Raw genomic sequence first — 20714 nt, 5'->3', positions numbered from 1 at the left:
TGTCCATTCATGAATTCATTTCAAATTACTATAGCTGATACTTGTTTCTCTGTGTTTTTTTAAATTGATTTTGCTGTGCTCTTGATATTTTGGAGATGAGAAACAAGTCTTCCCCACGATCTTTGACTCCCAAAGTGCTTCATTCAGAGCTTTCCAATTATTTTGGTGATAGTAATAATGATGGAGTGAGAAGAACAAAGAGTACAGTGTTGTGACACATCCACAGTGAAACAAAGAGTAAGAAGTAGAGATAGCACCAGATAGTAGAATATCAGCACAGTATAACACAGATATGGATGTGGTGAATAAAGCCTTTGTTTCTGTTATGTATTTAATTAATTTGCTGAACAATCGTAAAGACAGCTGTCTTCCCATTGTTAATTGATTCAAGGCATTCCCTCTTTCAGATGAGCATCCGTTTCCATTTTACTTCCTTAATCTAATAGATAGTGACTTGCTCCTGGGCTTCCAGAACCTCAACTCCTCCTGTACTCTGATTTACCATAACCTCCCTTTTCCCTCTGCTCATGCCTCCTCATAAACACACACACACACACACACACACACACACAGATTTGAGTTACCTTAACATTTTCTGGCAATGCTTTGTTCTGGGTTAGCCCCACAGCGATCAGAGCTATGACAGCCATGATAAAGGAGAAGCCAAGGATGATCAGTATATTTCTGGAACAAAATCCCTTCAGCCCAGAATCTAGAACCAAAAGCAAAACAGAAAATGTCAACAAGAAATCAACATTGATTTTCCTCCCCATTCTATATGGTCTAGTATACCTAGAGACATCAAAGATGGATAAAAGAATCCTTATCCATGAGGCACTTGCAAAGTAATTGGGTGATAATTCAAAAACAAAGGGCTGTGTCTGTAACATGATGAGGCAAGTGCCAAGACTAAGTTAATGGCTGTCATAAGGAAAATGGGCAGAATTAGGTCTGTAATCAGGTATGGAATGAGGAGAGAGAAGAACTCCATGTTGGCAGTTTGTTTAATAAGTCATGTAAGACTATCAAGGTACAAATAACAAATAACAAAAAGCAAGGATGCACTCCTCATTTTAAAATCTACCACAAAATGTTTAAGATGTGAGAAAGCATTCAGAATACATCATCAAATACCAAAGTCCCACAACTACATGACATTTTGTGGCTTGACATGCCCCTTGCATTTCCACCACATTTATATATTAATTAATAATAATGTAGAGGCTGTGAGGTTTTGATTGTTTCATCATTCATGTTATCTTATCTATTCTATTCTTAATCTCACCTTGTTGTGGGACAGGAAAAGCTGCAGGAGAATTATATATAAAAGGCAAAAGTTACTTTGATCAGAATAAACAGCATGTAGTATAGGGGAACGGAGAATCATTGCCCCATTCCCTCCACTCTGACAATTCACTCTCTTCCTCTCTAGATTCCCAAACTATCCCCAAACTTTTTTTAGGCTTTGGGAAAGCAAGCTAAAATAAAGACACATGGAAATAAGATGGGTTCTCCAGAACAGACTGTACTTCTCTAAGGACAAGGTATGGGATTAAAACAGCTAAAAAAGGGAGCCCAAGCATCCTTTTCTTGGTCATTTCCACCACAGGTCAAAAAGGTGACCTTGGTCCCCTCTTGGTCACCAGCAGCATCTGTACACTGAGACTGGTGCTTCTCCTCAAGCCCTTGAGCAGAGGCTTGGACTTAATACAAATGATAGTAACTATAGGATATCCAATCTGCATCAAACTCTAGAACCATTTTTTTCAATTACAATTGACATTCAATATTATTTTATGTTAGTTTCAGGTGTGCAGCATAGTCATCAGGCATCTATATAATTTACAAAGTGATCCCTCCAATATTTGAAGTACCCATATGGCACCATACATAGTCATTACAATATTATTGACTATATACCCTATGCTGTACTTTACATCCCTGTGACTGTTTTTTAACTAGCAATTTGTACTTCTTAATCCCTTCACCTTTTTCACCCAGCCCCCACCCCCCCCATTTTATCTGGCATCCATCAGTTTGTTCTTTATATCTATGCTTCTGTTTCAATTTTGTTTGTTCTTTAGATTTCACAAATAAGTGCAATCATACAGTATTTGTCTCTAACTTATTTCACTGAGCATAATACCTTCTATGCCCACCCATGTTGCCACAAATGATAAGATTTAATTCTTTTTATGGCCAAGTAATATTCCATTGTAGTATGTACTATCTTTTTTTTATTTAGTCATTTATTGATGGGCACTTAAGTTGCTTCCATAGTTGGCTATTGTAACTAATGCTGCAATGAACATAGGGGACCACATATCTTTCTGAATTAATGATTTGGATTTCTTTGTTTAAGTACCCAGAAGTAGAATTGCTGGCTCAGTAAGATAGTTCTATTTTTAACATTTTGAAGAACCTCCATACTGTTTTCCATGGTGGCCACACCAATTTGCAATCCCACCAACAGGGCACAAGGTCAACTTCTAGAATCTTGAACCAGTACTTACTTACCCATCAGATAAAACAGTATGAAACTTAGGGGGAGCCCTGGCTGGCGCAGCTCAGTGGATTGAGCGCGGACTGGGAACCAAAGTGTCCCATGTTCGATTCCCAGCCAGGGTACATGCCTGGGTTGCAGGCCATAACCCCCAGCAACCGCACATTGATGTTTCTCTCTCTCTCTGTCTATCTCCTTCCCTTCCCCTCTAAAAATAAACAAATAAAATCTTTAAAAAAAACTTAGGGGGGAAAGTTTTAGCAACACCATTATCTGCTGCTTCCAAACAAAAGAACAACAGAAGAAGTATACCACACTTCCCACCTTTTCCACTCCCCAAAGAACCTCAGTTTTGTTCAGATCCCTGCTACTCCTTCAAGCAAGCCACACACCTCATGGGAAAGGGATAACCCCCAACTCAGGGATAAGACTCATCTACATAATCTCACTCCCTCACTAGTGGTTAGTTCAACAATGGGTATGTACCCCAAATGGCCCATAAAACTCTGGAGGTAGTCTGCTGTGGCAAGTCTAGGAAAGAAAAAGAAGCATTCTCTCTTCTTCCTCAGACACTGCCATACCTGTATGGGATGATATTGAATGATAGCGGAGCATAAGTGAAGAGAATGAGTCCTTGATGGCATTTTGAGCTCCTGAAACAACCAACCCAGATCTAACATTTCCATAAAACTTATGCTTTTTTGAATAAAATAACGAAGGAGAACTTCCCTAATACAGAAAAGGAAATAGAATTCCAGGAAGTCCAGGAAGCTCAGAGAGTCCCAAAGAAGTTGGACCCAAGGAAGCACACACAAAGATACATCATAATTACATTACCCAAAATTAAAGATAAGGAGAGAATCTTAAAAGCAGCAAGAGAAAAGGAGACAGTTACCTACAAAAGAGTTCCCACAAGAATATCAGCTGATTTCTCAAAAGAAACCTTGGAGGCAAAAAAGGGCTAGAAAGAAGTATTCAAAGTCATGAAAGACAAGGACCTACATCCAAGATTACTCTATCCAGCAAAGCTCTCATTTAGAATGGAAGAGTAGATAAAGTGCTTCTCAGATAAGGTCAAGTTAAAGGAGTTCATCATCACCAAGCCCTTATTATATAAAATGTTAAAGGAACTTATCAAGAAAAATAAGATAAAAAATATGAACAGTAATATGACAACAAAGTCACAACTACCAACAACCAAACCTAAAAAAAGAAAAACAAAAACAAACTAAGCAAACAATTAGAACAGGAACAGAATCACAGAAATGGAGACCATGTGGAGGGTTGTCAGTGGGGAGGGGGATGGAGAGGGTGGGAGAAAAGGTACAGGGAATAAGAACCATAAATGGTAGGTACAAAATAGACAGGGGAAGGTTAAGAATAGTATAGGAAATGGAGAAGCCAAAAACCTTATATGTATGACCCATGGACATGAACTAAGGGGGTGGGGAATGATGATGGGAAGGGGAGGTGCAGGGCAGAGGGGAATAAAGAGGAGAGAAAAATGGGACAACTGTAATAGCATAATCAATAAAATAGTTTTAAAAAACATATGCTTAGATCCAGTTGAAGTCAGGATTCTAATATCTTAAAGTCAAAACATCCTGATGCAACTGGTATGGCAGAAATGTCCTGTTTGATGCCAGGACTCTGGATCCGGAAAAGAGCCCCTTAAGTACTACCTACCTCAAGGGTCCCAAAGTTGTGATACTGACAAACAGCTTATAGCAAGCACACACTTTGGATGAACAATTACAAATCTAATACCCGATGGCGGCATACTGCAGCAGTGTTTCTACTGTACTGGAACTTTGAATGCTTTACCCTCCTCCAACTGTTCAAAAAGGTCTACTTTTTTAATTCTTGTGTTTGCATAAGGATGAGAATTTTGCCATCTCATTTTCCTTCTGCATCTATCTGGGCACTAATCTTAGCACCCAATGAAAAAGACCAACAAGGTTCCCATTCTTTGGAGTTCACAATCTAGTTGGGGACATAGATAAACCAGGGAAGTAGTACATAAATAAGTGACTTCAGGTCATGATAAGCACTAAGAAGTTAAAAACCAAGGAATGTTATATAGTAACTTGCAGCTGAATTGTAGGGAGGGATTCAACTGAGGGTCAGGAACACCTCTCTGAGGAGGTGACATTTGAGCCAAGACTTAGATGATGACTAAACATCAGCTACAAGAAAGAGTAAGAACATTCAGAAAGAGGGAACAGCAACAGCAAACATTCTGAAGTGGGCAACTGGGGTGTTTCTTCCTTTTCCTAATAAGAATATTTACTAATTCATTATTATCCCTGAACAGTTGAAAATATAGTTTTTCACATTTTCACATTTGCCCTGCTTTTGCAATGATATCCAAATTATTAGAATATATTAAAGCCTTTCATTAAATTCTCCTTATTAAAGAAATTGATAAAAAACTTGGATCAGAGAGAAAGTTTAGGAACTTTTCATACACAATTTTCAAAAGTTTTAGTAACAAAAAATAATGGTCAGCTTTGTTTTTCTTGTAACTGACTAGATTACACAGAGAGAAGTAATTAAAATATTGTTTTCTATGGTCTATGGCAGATAATGCTAGACATGGGGGTCCAGGTGGGCTTATCATGAAAAATGAACCACTCAGGTGACTACCTCCTTTTCTTGGACCCCCAGTGCTCTTTCAAATGCCATGCCTGCTACAGCCAAGTTCTATTATGGAAATTTCACAATGACTACCTTCCCCCTGAAAAGCCCTTCATTTGCCTTGTGGATTACAGAAATGTGGTTTCTATCATACAATGGGAAATGATTTCAAGAATCATTTTTATCAAAAGTATCTTATAGCAAAGAATTTTGTTTTCCTTTTAATTGTCTCATTATGCTAGAGAATTCTAGCCTACCTCTTCCCTTCTATTTTTTTTTCTTTTTATGTAACTAATGAGAGGGATTTTCCCTTTAAAGTAAGAGAATAGGTAGAAGTTTCAACTCTTCATTTAACAGAGAAACAAAATTGAAGGAAACCCAAGCTTTGAGTAGACACAGACTGATTTCAAGACAAGTAGCTATGTCAGAGGTAGAAAAAAATAGGTTTTTGATTCTTGCAGAAATGGTCATTATGACAACCTATTACAGTGAAGTTAGTATAATATTAGAGTGAAGATCAGAATTATTTAATTTTGTCCTCAGTTAAAATTCTGCTGTACAGAGAAATCTCAGCATCTTAACTTCATGATACCAAAGATATCTTAAAATTTTACTCCATTAATAATAAGATTTGGGGTGTTGGCCAGATGTGGTAGGTCTTGAGCAAAAACAAAAGTTTTGCTTTTTCCAGTTCTGCAGATCCAGTGTGACTCATTGGATCCAAATTGTTTCCAGTTTCTGACTGGTCACATCCAGACTAAGCTTGGCTTGTCACACAGAGAACAAAACAGCAAACATAGACAAGCACTGGCGAATAAACAGTGCAGCGCTATGGACCTTCCTATGTTTACACAGCCCATTGATGGAACCATCACTAAAGCTCAGGAAACTGGTCCTAAACTGGCCTTGTTATTCCCCCAGTTCCCAGAGTCCAAGTCTCCACACCATCTCTACCATCTCCCTTCCTCTCCATCAAGGAGTTCTTCTTGGTGACATAGTTAAATTATTCTCACACTAGGGCTTTAAGGTCTTTCTCAGTTACTTCATTTCAGCTGCCTTAGCATCTTCTATGATACTATCCACTCCCGTTCCTGTCTCCACCTCTTCTACAACAGCCCTTTCCGATATCTCCCACCCTTTCTAATTCCCTTCCCTATCAGAATTCATACCTTGTGTGGCTGCAGAAACCTTCCATAATTGGCACTGCCAGAGCTCTTCCTGATCAAGAATTTAAGGTAGCTTCTTACTCCCAGATGAAAGCCACAGTGGTCTACCTAGATCTCTCAGCCCTTTGGAAATTTAAGCCCTTCCCATCTCATCATTCCAATAAACAGGTATTTGTTTGAAAGATCATAATGCTTAACATTATGACCAGTAGAATGTAAGTTCTCTGAGTGAAGGGACTTTTTTTTTCTGGCTTGTTCATTGCTTATTCCCAGTTGAATAAATAAATGAATTTTGGGTTCTCACTTTTCCTTAAAAATTTCTGAGATTTTCTTCACTTGGAATCCAATGTCCCTCTTTCTTCGCAAGTCTTTTCCTCGTCTCCTTCAAAATCAGTGGCAATAGGAGGATGTGTTCCCCTCCGTGTGCTTGAGCTCAGTTGTTCTGGTAGTCATCTCTTCCTGTGCTATCCCTAGATATTTAATGGATTGACCCATTTCAGTTTGGGAGTACTATAGCTGTTGCTGGGGAAGGGGCTGTGATTCATTTACTCTTTTTTTTAAAAGATTTTATTTATTTATTTTTAGAGAGGGGAGGGAGGGAGATAAAGAGAGAGAGAAACATCAATGTGTGGTTGCTGGGGGTCATGGCCTGCAACCCAGGCATGTACCCTGACTGGGAATCGAACCTGTGACACTTTGGTTCACAGCCCGCACTCAATCCACTGAGCTACGCCAGCCAGGGCTTCATTTACTCTTTAAATTAGTTATTCAACATTTATTTGTTAGATATGTTATATTATGCACTAGACCTGCCCTAGGCTCTGAGCTATAGCAGTGAACAAAACAGATAAATTACCCCATTTTCATAGTGCTATATTCTGGTTTGGGGGAAAAGACAATGAACAAGATAAATAAGTAAAATTTATAGTATGTTACATAATTGTAACTGTTAAGGAAGGAAAGAAAGGAAAAGTGAAAAGCGTGGATAGGGTGGTTAGGAAAGGCCTCTCTGAGATGGTGATATTGAGTATAAGAAGAATGCATGTATACCTCTAGGGCAAGAGCATATAAGGCAACCAGAACTGCATGTGCATAGGCCCTGAAATGGGACAATGCCTGACCAGGAGTCCAATGTGGCCAGAAAAGTGATGAGGGGAGAATAGTAAGAGATGGTCAAGGGGGTAGCTAGTTGCCTTGCTTGTCAGACCTTGCAGGTTCCAGTGAGAGTTTTTACTTTACCTAAAGTAATATGACTTATTTCTAGTCATTTGTATAATCCACACTCAGCACGAGCATTGGGGACTTTAAAGTCCTTAGAGAAGGGAGGGCGTGGCTTTTTAGACAGCACATCCCTGCCTCTTGTGAGGAGGTACTAAATGTATCTCAATGAGGTCAGGTCATGAGACAACCACACAGCCAAGTTTGAAGAAGGCCTGGCTCTGTTAGAGTGGAGCTTGTGCTGAGACCAAGGCTGGGAAGACACAGCAAGAAGGAATGAACACCATCACATGAAGGTCTTCTCTATATCTTGTGATCTTAGCAGCTCATGACCAAAGAACGCTGACTGAGTGAGCATTATCATGAGGAGTTACCAAGTCAACAGTCATCAGTATCCATCAACAGAAAGTCAGACTCCACAGACTTCTGAGGGATGGCTCAAGTGAAAGCAGAGTCCAGACAAGCTTACCTTTGCTAAATCTAGGTCTCATGTGCAAAACAGGAGTCCTAATTGTAGCTATATCATAGGGTTGCTAAGTCACATTCAATGAGCTTACAATACATAACAGCCTATGCTTCGAGCCTTCACTGTATTCCAAATCCTGCTCTCAGCACTTTAAATGTAGCAACTAATATAACCCTCACTACAACCCTATGCGGTAATGTACTACTATCTATATCAGTTTCCTAGGACTGCCACAACAAATTACCACCAACATGGTGGTGACTTAACAGAAATTTATTCTCTCACAATTGGGAGGCCAGAAGTCCAGGTGTTAACAGGGCCAAAGGCTCTGGAGAAGATTCCTTTCTTGCCTCTTCTACCTTCTGCTGGCTTCTGGAGCTCCTTAGCTTGTGGCTATCTCACTTCAGTCTCTGCCTCCATTTTCACAAGGCCTTTTTCCCTCTCCTTTGACTTATCAGGACAGCAGTCATTGGATTTAGGGCCCACCTTAAATCCAGAATTATCTCATTTTAAGATCCTTAATTACATTTGCAGAGACCCTACTTCTAAATAAATCATTATTATTGCTTTACAGGTTAGGAAATAGAGTCACAGAGAGGTTAAGTTGCCCAAAATTACACAGATGTAAATGTTGGGATCCAGAATTAAACACAGGCATCCTGGGTCCAGAGGCTAAGCGTTTCACCACCGTGTTACCCTATACCATATAACTGTGGCTTACTGCAGTGCCTGGTACATGGTACTAATGCTATATGGGCGTCAATCTCATCACCCAGAAAAGAAAAGTGACTGGCTTTGATGATTTGGCTGGAGAGGCTGTCGGGACTGTTGTCAGTAATGATACCAGACAATGTTGTACCTTTAAAAATATAAGAGTGATTGGTCCCTGAGATTCAGAAGCTGACAGCTAGATGGCCGAGACGGAAATTATGATTCTCAGGGAGTTTGAGGACTTGCTCAAAGTCATAACTCTTGCAAATGGTAGTGCAAGGATTTGATCCTAGTCTCTCCATTCCACTGCTTCATCCATGGCCCTGCATTAGAGACATGTAGAAATTACTCAGGTTCATTCCTTTTCAGTTGACCCAATGCAAAAGAATTCACCCAAATGGCAATGGGAAGATCTTAGTCTATTTCATATATTCCCCAACCCCATTTTTTCTCAATTAATAAATCCAGAGTCAAGTTTGAAGATAAAGCAGTTTAATTTGGTTGGGGTTTTTACCTGCCTGTTTTTAAATCAAGGAAGCCAGTGCAATGTCAATAACTATACAAATGCTAAAAATGAACTTCAAGGCCTCAGTGATGACCAGTTAGTTAAAGGGCAAAAGTCAAAGGAGATGGAGGGAAAAACAAGATGGACACAGGAAAGACAGAGAATAAGAGCAGAAGAAAGATGTATGTTTAAGGAAATGAAAAGAGAACTAGAAAGACAGGTAATTGAATAAATAATCCATGTCCTATCTCACTGATTTTTTGAACCACAGACTTCAGAGGAAGTTACTTGCATTACTTATGATCTTTTATTTCTACTCTTTCAAATGTTAATTAGCTGGTTATTCTTGGTTCACAGCTCTTTGGTAAGAAAAGGAGTGCATTTACCTTAAACTAGCCTGGGTGATCCTGGGTGAATGCCTCAGAGGCTCAGCTTTGTGTGGGAACAGCCCAGTTAGTGACACACAGGAAGTGGAAACAGGAGAGGGGGTTTGGGGGTGGGAAAACAAGCTCTTCCTGCCAATCAGATTCTGCCAACCCCATGCTCCCCACCCCCATAGTTCTTCTTCTTGTGGGTTGCAATCCTCTCAGATTAGCAGCAAGTAACTGACTTTGCACTTGGTGTGACTGACTCTAAAAATGTTAATGACTGCAAAAATCAAATGCCAACGTGGGCTCTATATGTGGGAAATAAGGAAGCAAAAGAGTCCCCTTTCCTCGCTTTCCTCCTCACTTCCTCCCACCATACCATCTACCTCCTCACCCACACCCTTCAGACTCTCCTAATTCTTTTGGACATAGATTGCATGGAGCACAATAGGTCTTTGTGGGCATTGTGGAATCCCATATTCAAATATAGGGTTGGCAAGGAGGAGGGTTGTTTCCGTCAAAGTGATATCACTAAGACTGCAGACAGGAATTCCCTGTGTCCCAGCCAACAAGCGTAACAATCTCATGTATTGATGGTCTCTGCAGTTAAGCACATTGCTTCCACTAAATGAATCCTCTTCCACATCTGAAATTGAAGAATTATGCCCTGGGGACTCTACAATTTCTCAAAGCAGCTGCATTTCTCAACAAGCCTTGGTTATTTGTAGCCAATGAGAAAGACTGAGAAAGTCTGTACTGACCATATATCACTGGTGTGGGGGTCATGGTGTGGAGGGAGTGAACTGACCCACCCAGGTCACCTAGCCTTACAGTTCACTGTGTTCCATATCTTACATTCATAAGTCCTCTCATTTCTACCTGCCCGTTTTTGTATCCATAAGGTACAAAAGTCAGAAGCAACATAAAAATATTCCTGCAGCAAAATATGGCATAAACAAAATAAAAAATGACAAACTGGGGAAAATGTTTACAACCATGAAATACCTGGTTTCCTTAATATATACAGTCATTAAAATGCATTAAGAGGCCCTGGCTGGTGTAGCTTAGCAGATTGAGCGCAGGTCTGTGAACCAAAGCATCGCTGGTTTGATTCCCAGTTAGGGCACATGCCTGGGTTGCAGGCCATACCCCCAGTATGGAGTATGCTAGAGGCAACCACACATTGATGTTTTACTCCCCCTCTTTCTCCCTCCCTTCCCCATCTCTCTAAAATAAATAAATAAAATCTTAAAAGAAAACGCATTAAGAAAATGATCAACCCACCTAATAGAAAAATGGACAAAGCATATGAATAGACAATTCAAAAATATATTAAATGTATTCTAATTAAACTTAATTAAAGAAATGTGGGTGGAGGGGCTGGAACGGGAGTAGGGGGGAGAAAACTGTACTTGAACAATGATTGAAATAAAAAAAAAGAAAAAGAAAAAAAACAGAAAAAAAAGAAATGTAAATGAAAAAAATAAGATACTTTTATCACTTATCAGAATAGCAAATTTTAAAAGTTTGATAAATATATAATAATATTTCATATTTATTGGAATAGCCAAAATAAAAATGTCGACACTACCAAATGTTGACAAGTATGCAGGGCAACTGGAACTTTTTTACATTGCTGTTAAGAATGTAAAATGGCACAGACACTTTTCAAAGTAAACATATACTTACCCTATGACCAAGCAATCCCACTCGTAAGTATTTACCCAAGAAAAATTAAGACAAAAACCTGTCTCCACAAAAACTGTACCTATATTTCTAATGGCATTATTCATTATCAAAAAAACTCAAAATAATCCAAATGCTCATCAACTGGTGAATGTACCAAAATTGTAATAAAACCATATGATGGAATTCTACTCAGCAATGGCAAGAGCATAAACTACTGATAAATGCAATGAGATGGGTGAACCTCAAAAGCATTATGCTAAATGACAGAAGGCAGACTCAAAAGGCTATATACTATATGATTTCATTTATATGCTATTCTGGAAGGGGCAAAACTAAGGACAAAAAATTAAATCAGTGGGCAAAAGTGCAGAGACAGAAAACCAACTACAAAGGGCCACAAGGGAACTTTTTGAGATGATAGAATACTCTTGGAATAGAATACTTTTAGTTAGAAGACTATATATACTTATTAAAATTCATAGAACTATACACCTGAAATGAGTAAATTTAACTAAAAATTCAATAGAGAAATTGTATATATCAACAAGGATGTAGGAAAACAGGCACTTCTTATATGTTGGTGGGAGCAAAAATTCATATTACCTCTTAGGTGGGGGGAAATTTTGCAATATTATCAAAAACTACATATATCTTTTGACCCAAGAATTCTACTTCTAGAAATTTAATATGCTGATGACTTTTATGAATGTATAAAAAGTTGCACATATAAGGATGTTCAATGTAGCATTATTTGTAAACGTAAGACTAAAAATGACTAAAGGTCCATTAATTGAGATCTGGCTATATGAATTCTAGTACAGCTATAAATAATACTATGCAGGCATGAAAAAGATTGAGATCCATGAATGTTGATGCAAACTGTCTTCAAATATTTTATATGTTAAAAGTAAGCTATGGAATAATGTGTGTAGTATGTTCTTACTGGGTAAAGGCACAGTCAACTCTGGAAGGTTATAGATTCACTAAGAGGACTCAGCATATACTCATACTTGTAGCTAAGATTCATTATAGTGAAAGGATATGAAGCAAAATCAGCAAAGAGAAAGTATGGGACAAAGTCTGGGGAAAACCAGATGCAATTGTCCCAAGGGTCTTCCCTCAGTAGAGTCCACAGGACATAATTCCCCCAACTGTGAAATATCTATCAGGGAAGCATACCAGAGACCCTGTTCCCAAGGCTTTCATTGAAGGCCAGTACAATGGGCACCTTCCGTCTAGCATTCACCAATATTACAAATTCCCCAAAGGAAAGCAGATGCCCAGCACAAACCAGGTGCCCTGCACAAATAGTCCAGGCACAGCAAGCCAACCCCATCAGTTCTCAGAATGGTGAGAACATTCCTGAAATCCAAAATCCGAGACACTAGCCATGGGCCCACCCTGCAAGTAGGTCCCCCAAGGATAGCAGTTCCTGCCTGCATGTTAATTCCCTTCTGCACTGAACAATTCTTAAAATATTTTACCACATGATCTTCCTTACTCCCTCCCTCCTTTTTTCCCCTCCCTTCTCTCTTCTCTTTCCTCTGGCCCTCCCTTATCTATCTTCTTTCCTTTATTCCTTCCTTCCTTGATTCTCTAAACAATTTAAAATTCTTAATAGAATTTCCTGATAACTCATGGGCTTTGAGTTGAAGAATGTTTCCAGTTTGGAGTAAATGGCAAAGATGGTAGGAGCCTGGGTGATGGGCATTGGGGAAACGGGAGGTTGTGCACTGGTGGTTTAATGTTGACTTTGTTGCTATCTGCCCACTTACCTACCCTACTAGCCACTCACTAACCTGGTTAGTCCAGCAGCCATCTCTTGGTCTCCTTTGATTCATTTTTTCCAGATCAATATCATCTCTTTTGTATAATTTGAGGCAGAATTGTCAGGTCTCACTTGGTAGGACTTGGGGTATATATAAAGCTTTGTCTTGAGGGAAATTTGGCACTATCTCCTAGGCACCTCTTCTGTTACATATTAGTACAAGAAGGAATGCTCTCTGGTTAAGATATGATCAAGTTTCTAAATGTCCATGGTAATTCTGTCACAGATCATCTGGTATCTAAGCAGCTGCCTCTCTTCAGCCATCAACACTGAGTAATGGCATTTCAGATACTTATGTGAAAACTCAATCTTAAATTGATTAGTATCTAGTTTTTTCAAAGGTGTGACAGACACAACTGATATTTGGGAGGGGCAATCTAAGAGCCCCAGATTTTCTAAAGCATATTTTCTGTATTCATTTAGTAAGGCAGAAGGCAGGAAGGGTTAGAGAAAGGTCCCTGGACCTTGGAGAAAGAAGTGTCCTCCTCAAGCAAAACTGGTAAAGACCAATACATGACAGATGACAGCAGCTCCTACCAAAACTGCCACTCTTTAAAAAGTATGTTCAATCTTTTGACCTGAGTATTTCCTCAAATCCAGAGTACAGTTAAGAAAGTGGTGTCCTTCTCAGTTTTGTACCCTAAATGAAGAAAGGATGTGTGAGTATGGTGATTTCAGGTTATCTGCATGGAGTGAAAAGGCAACAACTAAAAGAATTGGTCAGTGTAGTGTGTCTCCAGTAAAGTCTGGGATGAGAAGGTGCTTGGGCCCATGACTCACGTATGCCATTTTCCTGAAAGTTCTTCCTTCATAGTGGTGAAAGATGAGCCTCCTAAAATACCAGTAATCAAACTAACAGCTCCCACTATTACTTGACGTTCACCAAGTTATCTTGCCATGATAGCTTGGAAAAAAAAATTAGCTGATCATTGTTAAACAATAAGTGGGTATGTATGCCCATCTTGTATGTCTATCTTTTGCATGTTTGGTTTCACAAGATTCTCATTCTTTTTATTCTATAAGGGAAAATAGATTGTCTTTCCCCACAGATGCAATGCAGAGACCACAGGTACCACAAGTACAGCACAATCTGTGCACTTCTTGCTCACAGCCAGGCAGTCTGCTTTTTCGAATTTGCTCAGCCTCACCAAGGTAGGAAGGATGCAGCAGGACAAGGAAGCAAACTTGGAAGGTCAAAGTAGATAAGAGATGATTCTACCCTGGCAAATGCAGCTCAGTGGGTTGGGTGTCATCCCACAAACCTAAAGGTTGTTGGGTTCATACCCAAACAGTGTTATGAGTCAGGTCCCTGTTTGGTGGCATGCTAGAGGCAGCCAATCCATATTTCTCTCCCCCTCTTTTTTCCCTCCCTTCCCTTTCTCTGACACTACGTAAATAAAATTTAAATTTTGTAAAAATTAAAAGAGTGATTCTGTATGTTTTTTCTTCTTTGGAATTTCCAATGTTTAAGTGGAGGAAAAAGTGTATTCACCTCAGCAAAGCTCAGGATACCCACAAAAGGAAGCATACAATATGGTACTTGGAGATGATGGATAAAATATTTTAAATTCTTCCTAGAAATATCTGCAAACCCAAAGACTCTGGGAGTACGTGATTTGAAGAGGAAAATTTTACTCCACCTTCTGGGAAAGTCTTCATTGTCTACAATCGACCTCTGGGAATGACGCACTGGTAGGCTCATCTTTAGGAACAAGACTTGAATTACAAAGACACTGTTGGGGCCCACCCTCCACCTACTATCTTAGGACTAAGTGGGGGAAAAGCTACTCCCTATCTTCTCAGAGCTTTGGTATTTTCATTCCACTTTTCTTACCTTCACGTCTCTCTCCTATGCATTCCCAGGGAGCTGATCTAGGCCACACCAATTCTTTGTTTGTTTGTTTGTTCTCCTTGTACTCTGTGCATTCCTAAACTCCACCTCCCCACAACTCACTCACTCTTTGATCCACCACTCCTGAACTCTGCCCACCATTCCTGTAGCAGCCATGTCCAACATTTTGGCATCTCTTGGCCACACTGGAAGAACTGTTTTGGGCCACACATTAAATACACAAACACTAATGAAAACTGCTGAGCCAAAAAAAAAAGATTTTAAGTAAATTTATGATTTTGTTTTGGGCCGAATTCATAGCTAACCTGGGCTGCAGGTGGCCTGTGGGACATCCTCATGTTGGACATCCTTGTGTGACAAGCCATTCACACAAATATCCAAAGAACAATTTCCCGTATTTATACTGTCTGTAGAATTTGATACTGTTAACTTTTTTTTAATTCTCACTCAAGGATATGTTTATTGATTTTATAAAGAGAGGAAGGCAGGGAGGTGGAGAGAGAGAGACATCCATGTGAGAGAGAAATATTGATCAGTTGCTGCCTGTACACACCCCTGACCAGGGGATCGAACCTGCAAGCTAGGTATGTGCCCTAACTGGGAATCAAACCCACACCTTTTGATATACAGGATGACACTCCAACTGAGCCACCCAGCCTGGCTTGACACAGTGAATTTCTTGACACTACAAACACTCTCTCTTTCTTGGCTCTTATAACACTGGGCTCTTCTAGTAGTCCTCCTACTTCTCTGACTACTTTGCTAGCTCCTCTTTCTCCTGTAAATAGGGATGTACCACAGAGCTCCATCTTGGAAACTTGGCTAATCTCATTTTAAACACATTCACCCAACTGAATGGTGATGATTCCCTAATCTTTATGGGGATGACTCCCTAATCTCTACAGCAATGATTCCCTGATGTGTACCCTCCAGTCCAGGAACTTCTCTTCACTCCCAATCTATAATTCTAGTTCCCCACTGGACATCTCTGTTTTGATGTTCCATAGTCAAGCTCACCATGTTCTTTCTCGCTCTAATTTTCTGCATAATCTTCTCAGTGAAGGTCACCTACCATGCCCCAGTTTCCCTAGACTCCTTTTCCTCCATCAAATTCCCACTTTGTTGATTATACCCACTAAGTATCTCTCAATCTATTTGTTTATTCTTTATTTCTTGTCAGGATTCCTACAACAGCTTCTTTAGTGGCCTGCCCACATCTAGCTCTTCCCTTTTCCAATCCATCCTCAACTTTGAAGCTAACATGACCCATATAGCAATGCAGACCCAATTATGCAACCCACCAGGGTCAACTTCTTCAATGATACCCACGTGTCTCAAATAAGAGTCAAACTCTTTAACAACAAGTTTAAGGCCATGTCCCCATACAATCCAGGCATAGTTCAAGGTATTAGTCTCTAAATTGGCCCTTCTTTTTCATATTCTCAGGCCTTGTACAATGTCCTTTTTCTTTCTTCTCTCCTTAAAATACTCTTCTTTCCTCTCTTCTTTATCTAGCTAACTCCAACTCATGAGGAAATTGAGGCTGAGGATCATCAGTTTACGTGTCACCACTTCCAGGAAGTCTTCTTAAAGTCTTTTGCCCTCCTCTAATGATGAATTAAATACTCTCCCTTGCATCTGTCTCAGCGCCCCTCCCACAATACTATACATAGCCTTTCACCCATGTCAGTCTAATTGGGAGAACACCTTGAGAAACAGAGTGTACCTTTTAGATCTCCAGAAATCATCAGAGGTCTGGCCTATGTCACTACTCCATATGTTAGTTGAATAAATGACTGGATAAGATTGATTTGAATGTTTACCACACAATGGTTTCTATCAAGAAAAGGGAGGTTGCTGTTTGATTATTATAAATGTGTTTTAACTTCTCAACTCCATGCTTCTATTTTTAGTGAGCTGCCAGGCAACCTCGACTTCAGTTTGCATGTATTGTAGGAAACAAGAGGACAGATGTTGGGGCAGTAAATCCCAAACCTGGGTCCCAGAGCTTAGTCATGAACTCCATGAAATATTTTCTCACTGAATTACCAGAAATAACAGAGTCAAGTGATATGTTATAATAGAAGGAAATACACATTGAGTCCTTTCTAAGCAAGAATAGTAACTCTGGCATTGTTTCAGAGAATGAATTGCTCTGATCAAAGAGAGGCTGGTACACTGTAGGTAAAAACAATGCATCTCCTTATCTATAACTATGTAATGACCCAATGGGACAGAATCTCAACCCTGACTCTTACTAGCTATGTGACTTGGGCAAGTTACTTAACCTTTTCTAAATCTTTACTTTCTAGGCCAAATTCCATCACTTACTTTAGGAAATTGATGTGAGGACATAGAGAGCTCTGTATGAAAAGAGTGCCTACCAGCCCCATGGTCTGTTACTACTGTCCATTTTTGAGAAATACTCTTAACTTATCTTTAGTTCACACTTAAGTGTTCTTGACCTTTCAGCTGCCTCTTAGACCTTTAGCTTGGATGACTCATAGGTACCTCAACCTATTCTGCCCAAACAATTCATGCTTCCTCCCTTTCCCCCAAACTGTTTACCCTACAGTTTTTCATATCTCAATATCCATAGCTCAGTGAACATCTCTTTCTAATCATCCAGTTGTGACACCAGGAAAAAATGGCATCATCCTCCATTCCTTGGTCACTCTGGCCTTCGTACCCAAGCAATGCACTCATTCAGCAAATGGTTACTGAGACCTTGTGTCAAGTGCCGAGATTCTACCTTCCAAAGACTCTGATGTCCACACATCCTCTTCTATCACATTGCCCCTTTCTTAGGCCAACCATCACCACCTCCCATGGCATGCCCTCAACTCATCTCCCTGATCCATGCTTGCTTCTTGACAATTTGCTTTCCACACTTCAGCCAGATAAGTCTTTTCAAAGTGTCTATATGATCACATCACCCACTAATTACTTAAAGCATTTCATAGCTCCCCATTACTTTAGAATAAAGACCAAAATCCTTATGTAAACCATAGGCCCTACATGTCTGCCCCTTCCCTGTTTCTAGCTCTTATCAGCCATTTCCTCACTCTTTCACACACTTCACATGTTTTTTCACATTTTTGATATCTGTATTTCTTTACCATAACCCCAAGAAATAAAGTGGTAGCAGCCAAGTCATCTTTTTAAAGGAGGGCCTCCTTTCAGCCTTCACTTCACCATTCCTCCCCTGCCACAGAGCCTACAACATTTTTTTTTACTTTGCCTAGAACATTGTTTCCCCAACTCCCTTTGTGTAGCTACTTTCTACTCAGCTTTCAGATGTCAGCTAAAAAGTCACATCCGCAGGATGCCTCAGAGAACCCTTTCATGAACCCTACACTGGCTGGCACTCCTCATATCACCCATAACTCATTCTTCACATCACTTAAGGCCACTGTAATTACCTACAGGCTTAAGTGTTCCCACCACACCAGTCATTCTCAATTCTGGCTGCACATCAGATTCCGGAGAACATTGTGAAAATACCAACTCCAGAGTTCCACCCCAGACTATTAAATTAGAATCACTGAGGTGGAGCCTCAGCGCTGCTCTTTTTTAATGGTTTCCTGGTGCACTTAATGTGCAGCCAAGGTTGAGAACCCCTGGTTCAGAGGTCATGGACTATGTCTGCTTATCCACAACAGCCAATACAAGCAGTGTCGGCTTTCAGCAGGCATTCGAATAAATGGCAACTGTAGTTATGATTGTTGTTGTTGTCGTTGTTATGGTCAATTTGTTATGATTGAGATCATAACATTTTTTCACATTTTTGGCACCTGTTATTACAGGAAAATAAAATTGTAACAGGCAAATCATCTTAAAATTTGGCAAGTTTCTATTTTCCTGTTGACATAGAGCTTCAATTAAGGACTGGCTAGAACAGACTAGACATAATGTTTTCACAACAAACTACACCTCCAAGGTGGAATAAAATGTAGCATATTAAGAAATTCAACTCATATTATACAATTTCTTTTTATGTAGGTATGTATTAGTAATCATGGTCACTTCAATAGTGCCTTTCTAAATTTGTAATGACATGAGTTAATTAGATGGGCCACTGCTTCCTCATTCTGATATTATTTGACCTTTCTCTATGGCAGGTTTTTCTGTCCTGTAACTTGACTTATTTTAGTAAGAAATTGTCCACCCCACTTCCCAACCTGGTTTAGAGGTTATGACTAGAGTTCCTTTGGCTCATAGTTTTCCTGTTCAGAGAACCTTCTAAAGACAGAGTTTCTGTAACCCAGTTCTCAGCCATAAACCTGCTCAGAATCACCTAGATGGCTTGTTCATACAAAAACTGCTGGGTGCCAACCACAGAGTTTCTGATTCAGTCTGTCTGGGGTGAGGCCAGAGAATTTGCATCTGACAAGTTGCTAGGTAATACTGCTGCTGCACAGACCACACTTTGAAAACCACCGCTTTGACTCATGACTCTGTAGCTACCCCCTAGTTAATGACTAATAATTTTTAAAAAATAGAAGAGCAGTTGTGAGGCCTTCTAGGGGTATAATGCGTGAAGGCCACCCAGTTTATTCTTTACATTCAAAGCACTATCATCAGCCTTTCTACTGTCATTTCAGAGGCACTTTCTCTGTGCTCTTTTTGTGAACAACTCAACATATCCTTCCCACCTATGATTTTCTCTTTTTGTAAGGAAGAGATCACAAAGATGTGTGGGCGCAGCACCCCTCCCGTCAGTTCCTAATGGGCAATTCCCTCAGCCATTCTTCTTGCCACTGTAAAGCCAGCTGACTTTGTGAAGTCACCTTCAGGATTGTTTAACACAAGAGTAGGAGGAAGATTGAAACAGCAGCCAGGGAATTGCCAAGAAGCTCGTCAAAGAAACGAGCTTCAAAATCACTTCGGAGATTTTGTACCTGAATGGAGGTCTAGCTACCTGCTGCCTTGCAAGCCAATACTCAAGAGGCAGGTGATGATGTAAAGGAAAATTTATTCAGATGCCAGCCACCTGAAGAGGAGGGACTCTTATCTCAAAGCGCATCTTCCTGGGAACTAATGTCTCAAAGCTCATTTTCCTAGGAAGCTGGAGGACTCATCTCTTAAAGCCCATCTCCACCTCTCAGTGCAGGCTGACGTTTTTATCACAAAGAGATCAAGGGAAGGGGGTTGAAAAGTTCTCTACGTGCAGATGAGCACAATCCATTCCAATAAGGGAAGTGATGGTCCCATGTGCGTCATCCTGATTTAGTCATCCTGGCTTCAGTCATTCTGGCTTTATGTTTAGAGGTGAGCAAATCTCTCGGAGCTGGGATGCCTGAAGGTCAGAGGCAATATCTTTAGAAGTTAGTTCCTGGGATTCTTAAACAAACATGCTGTTTATCTGCAAGCTATATATTAGTGGGAGTCAGCATTTACAAAAACAATGTCAGAAGAATGGTGGGGTGGGTTACAATTCTCCTGCTGTTACCACTTCAGCAGGGATTGGGAGGGAGGGGTAGGGCAAGGAATTCCAAGTCACCCAAAGGATGCCCTGAGCCCAACACCAGCGTTCTGGCAAGATGCTAGGCAAGCAAGCGAGACACTACCCCTGGAATAAACAGCTAGTGAACACAAATTTTGAACTTTGCAGTTGCTCACTATGCCAATGTGATGTATTGAGATGGATACACAACACATCTTCACTCCACAAGGGGTGTGCCTGGGATAACAAAAGGTTTCCTATGCCCCCTCATTTAGGAGCTAGTGGGGCACTCTTAGGGTGACCAACTGTCCCAGTTCACCCTGCT

At 40.1% G+C, this 20714-nt stretch overlaps 1 protein-coding gene across 4 annotated transcripts in view; it reads right to left on the bottom strand.

Moving 5' to 3' along the window:
• The window catches only part of ENTPD1 (ectonucleoside triphosphate diphosphohydrolase 1), a 103108-nt gene that overhangs the window by 50029 nt on the left and 32365 nt on the right, over positions 1-20714 (bottom strand). For 2 of the 4 annotated variants that reach the window (XM_028513331.2, XM_036027069.1), the window contains exon 2: positions 585-712. The exons of 1 other annotated variant lie outside the window; for it this stretch is intronic. In XM_028513331.2, coding sequence (XP_028369132.1) covers positions 585-712 — 128 coding nt within the window. Of the gene's footprint in view, positions 1-584; positions 713-792; positions 813-20714 lie in introns of those variants that run through there. One more of the 4 variants, XM_036027070.1, reaches the window with a different exon arrangement.

This window comes from Phyllostomus discolor, chromosome 5, assembly GCF_004126475.2.
Source record: "Phyllostomus discolor isolate MPI-MPIP mPhyDis1 chromosome 5, mPhyDis1.pri.v3, whole genome shotgun sequence".
Lineage (NCBI taxonomy): Eukaryota > Metazoa > Chordata > Mammalia > Chiroptera > Phyllostomidae > Phyllostomus > Phyllostomus discolor.
Note: the sequence above shows the minus strand (reverse complement) of the source record. Positions and strands in the feature narration are given on the sequence as shown.